The sequence below is a fragment of the Bos indicus genome, chromosome 4 (genome assembly GCF_029378745.1).
Source record: "Bos indicus isolate NIAB-ARS_2022 breed Sahiwal x Tharparkar chromosome 4, NIAB-ARS_B.indTharparkar_mat_pri_1.0, whole genome shotgun sequence".
NCBI classification, from domain to species: domain Eukaryota; kingdom Metazoa; phylum Chordata; class Mammalia; order Artiodactyla; family Bovidae; genus Bos; species Bos indicus.
This window is the reverse complement of record NC_091763.1, coordinates 105,407,082-105,411,404: the sequence shown is the minus strand read 5'-3', so window position 1 is coordinate 105,411,404 and position 4,323 is coordinate 105,407,082. Positions and strand designations below refer to the sequence as shown.

Genomic DNA, 4,323 nt, shown 5'->3' with positions numbered 1-4,323 from the left:
ACCTGGGTCTCCTGCATTGCAGGCAGATTCTTTACCATCTAAGCCACCAGGGAAGCAAAACAAAACTTTCTACCTAAAAAAATTGTTGTTTTCAATTTTTTTGCATATACATTATTTATTTTTATTTCATTTAGTAGTATAAGTATTTTACCAGATCATATAAAAATATTCCTTGACTATAAAATGGTAAATAGCTACACATTACTTCATCATAAAGATATATGCTATTGTACATACTTACGGTATAGCATAAGTTATTTGAGTATGGCAATAGAAACATCAAACTATAGAGTGGAAAAGAATGGAGATGTTTATTTTTCATAAACAGTCCTGGAGTTAAGGTAAGGCAGTTCCACAGTGTTAGGAACCAAACAGCCAAGTCTAGGATGAAAATCTGCTCCACTATCCCCAGGCCGTCACCTCATCTGTGATGCAAGATGGCCAATCCCTGTATCAGCGTTCCAGCCCACAGGAAAGGAGAAGGGGGAAAAGGAAGGCAAGCATCTATTAACACCCATTCTGGGGGCACCACCTAGAAATCATATACACAGCCTCTGCTCATACTGTATTGGCAGAACTCAATCATATGGCAATACCTAATTACAAGAGAAAGCTACCAGAATTCTAAGTAGCTAAAAATTCTGTAACTATGAATTTATGGGGGAAAAGAAAAGATGTTGGGGTCCATCAGGCTTTCTGCTATTCCTTTAGAGTTCTGATGTCATAGTGTAGCTTAATCACTCTCAGCAATCCTTTATCTCCTAATCTTCAGATTCTAATCTAACAGATATCTCCAAGTTTTGGAGTATAAAATATTGGTTTGGGTAATCTTACTGAATACTCTAGTCAAGATTCTGGTGGCTGGGATGAGAAATATCAGGTAAACTGTAAAATTTGGAGATTTCTTGGGATAATTTTTAATAAGGAAAATGTTATTTTAATAAGATCATTTTGAGATGTATAAATATTACATATCCTGTAAACACACAAAAAAAACTATATAAATTACTATTTCCCAAATCCCATTTCAAAACATCAGTATTTCAACTTCAGATTTCTATTCCTCTGTAGCCACAGTCCTGCTGTTTCAAACAAACAAATAAACAGAAAGTGCAACATTCTGGAGAATTATGCCGTGCCCATAAAATTCAGTACATAAATTCAAACAGAGATGACAGAAGTTCACCAAAGGTCAGGTGTTTCCACCACCAGTCCAGTGACTCCTCTCAGCTTTCTACTGAAGTGCATATCATGATAGGGTCAAATCTTTTGTAATGTGGCACTCAGAATGTGTTGATTTCACTCTTTGGCATATGCTTCTGAACTTGGCTTCCCAGATTTGAAGATCCTTAAAGGCATCCTGGATTGGGCTTCTTTAATGCTGGTCACTTCCCTCCACCCATCAATTCTGGCCCTTCCCTTTTTTCCAGAACAAAAGTAGAAATTCAGTCCTGGCAGTTACTGTCCCTCAGCAAGTTGAGGATCCTTTTTTCTACATCTAACATAATGTACACCTATCTCCTTTGATGTTTCTCTTTCCTCTCTTGTCTCTCTGAAACTTTCCCTTCCTCTTTTTCTCACTGTACCCTCTTTTTATGCCTAAGCCAGTTGAGTGGCTCCCGATGACCATTTACCCATTGCTGATCCCTTACTCAGGGTTCCTCAGCTAAACTTCAAAAATTTAACTAATGAAGTGACCTCTAATATATTGCTTAATTTGGGGGAACTACCCATTACACTTCAGTAGCCAGTGGAACAGTGTGGTGATTTCCATGATCCAGGGATGTGATGCCCATGCAAAACACACGATAAGCAATGCCTCCAACAAGTTCCTTATAGAAAGTGCCTGATTTTAGAATATTACTAAACAATATATTGTAGAATTAACTGAAATACAGGCACTTGAAGGTTTATGGAGTCAGATCAGTAATTACAAAAATGAATTTCTTAGATCATTGGGAAAACTACCAACAAAGAAAATCTTGCTCCCCCTGAGGTGACTTTAGCACCATTTATTATTGAAATCCCACTATTTACTGAAACAAAGAATATTCTTTGCTTTTGTTTTCAGTTTAGGATGTGTGAGAATAATAAGAAGAGAATGTCCTGGAGGGTAAATGGTGGACATAATAACATAAATAGACTTGGTTCTCAAATCCATCCCTATAGAAGGAGGGAGATAATGGACCAGGGTAGCAACTGAATATGGAATGTAGAGTACGAGGAAACAGATCATCAGCTTCATAGCACCCACATGAGCTTCAGTCTGGGGATTCCAAAGAACAGTGGCACTTCTCTGCATCTTCTGTATATGTCTCTTCAAGGAATTGATTAACAAAGAAGCAGAAGTCACATTAATGATGAATTGGAGAAATGAGCTCAAGACCAAAGGAGTCACCAAAGACAAGAGTCCCTCATTGATGTCAAATACTGTGCCATTTCTCATAGTCACAAATTCAAGAGAGGGTGCCAACCGTCTGAGCATAACATACAGGAGAGTGGTGAAGACAGAAAGCAGCATACAGACCAGCAGCAGCCGGGGCATCTTGGTGGAGAGATTTCGTTTCAGCAGGAGAAACACTGAGTGTTGGTAGTTAGCAATCTTCACACAATACAAGACGTTGAGCAAGGTTACAAACCAAAGACTACTACAGTCCAAAAACATCCAACATGACAGAAAAAAATAGGATAAGGAGACTGACCTTTCCACATTTGGAGAGATGATGACAACAATATTCAGTAACAGTATAAAAAATCTGGTGATGCCCAAACTGAACAGGAGTCTGTCAGAAGAAGAGATCCTGTGGCTTTTGATGCAAGTCTTGTAACTGACCACTACAATGAAGAGATTCACAATGAGTCCTACAAAAGTTAAAATTTCAGAGACAACGACAGAAGAAAAAAAGACTATCCGAAGCATCTTTACTCATTGAGGACTCAGGAGATGTGGTGCTGATGCTGGGAGCAGGGAAAATATTGTAATGTACAAATAGGCACCAGTACCAAGCCAGAAAAGATATTTCCTATTTTAATTTCCCCACTGTGGCAAATGAACCATTAGTGGTCTAAGAGCCAGCTGCTTTTACTGAGATGCAAATCTTCCAAGGATTGTATTACTATTTCTTCATTCATATCCTGTTTTCCTTAGAAATGCCTAATTAAAACCAACAAAGTGAACCTGGGAGTCCACTTCTCTGGGAGAAGGAAAGCTAGAAGGAAAAATTACAGCAGACTCCAAGGTTATCAAAAGCAAATGACTGAATTCTGGTCCAGCATGTCTGGACTTCTCCTCATTGCAACCTCAGAATATGGTGGGAATTCCCATGCCTCGCTCCTGCACACACGCACACACACACACACACACACACACACAACCACGGGTGGCCACATCAAACAGGCAACACAGAGTGAGCAAACAAGGCAACAATTAAAGGAAAGGTTGTATCAGAGCAGATATTCCCACTTAACTATCTACAAAATTGATTATTACATTGAAGTAATTACGTTGAAATATTATACCTACCACATTTAAACAGAATAAACAATATAGAGTAAGATACAAGAATTACATCTTAATTGTATCACCAGCTCCAGGAGTTGGTGAGGGACAGGGAAGTGTGGCATGCGGCAGTCCATGGGGCCACAAAGAGTTGGACACGACTGAGCAACTGAACTGAACTCATAAGAATTAACGTTCAATACTTGAAAACCAAGGTTTGTAGTTATAAATCAAAAACATAGAGTGGATTCACAAACACAAAAACAAGAGAACTCAAGCATGATACAGAGAAAAAACCTTCAAACCACAAAAGGAAAAACAAAAAAGAAAAAGAAATACAAAGAAATACAAAATCAACTGGAAAACAAGGTTTAAAGCAGCAATAAATACATATCTATCAATTGTTTTTGTTCACTCAGTCATTTCAGACTCTTTGCAACCCTGTGGACTGCAGCACACCAAGCTTTCCTGTCCTTCAATATCTCTTGGAGTTTGCTCAAACTCATGTCCATTGATTGAGTCAATGATGCCATCCAACCATCTCATCCTCTGTCGCCCCCTACTCCTCTTCCCCTTAATCTTCCATAGCATCAGGATCTCTTCCAATGAGTTGGCTCTGCACAACAGGTGGCCAAAGACTGGAGCTTCAGCATCAGTCCTTCCAATGAATATTCAGGGTTGATTTCCTTTAGGATTGACTGGTTTGATCTCCTTGCTGTCCAAGGAACGCTCAAGAGTCTTCTCCAGCACCACAGCTCAAAAGCATCAATTCTTTGGCATTCAACTTTCTTTATGGTCCAACTCTCACATCCATATATGACTAC

General features: G+C 39.0%; 1 protein-coding gene across 1 annotated transcript; it reads right to left on the bottom strand.

The window, feature by feature from the left end:
• Positions 1-971: 971 nt before the first annotated feature.
• Positions 972-3,268, bottom strand: TAS2R4 (taste 2 receptor member 4). Its single transcript, XM_019959592.2, has one exon. The coding sequence runs from the start codon at positions 2,918-2,920 to the stop codon at positions 2,030-2,032; it is 891 nt and encodes a 296-aa protein (XP_019815151.2). The 5' UTR covers positions 2,921-3,268; the 3' UTR covers positions 972-2,029.
• Positions 3,269-4,323: the final 1,055 nt, after the last annotated feature.

Coding starts and splice junctions, on each gene's coding strand:
- TAS2R4 (XM_019959592.2), bottom strand. CDS start 2,920: ATGCTTCGGATAGTCTTTTTTTCTTCTGTCGTTGTCTCTGAAATTTTA.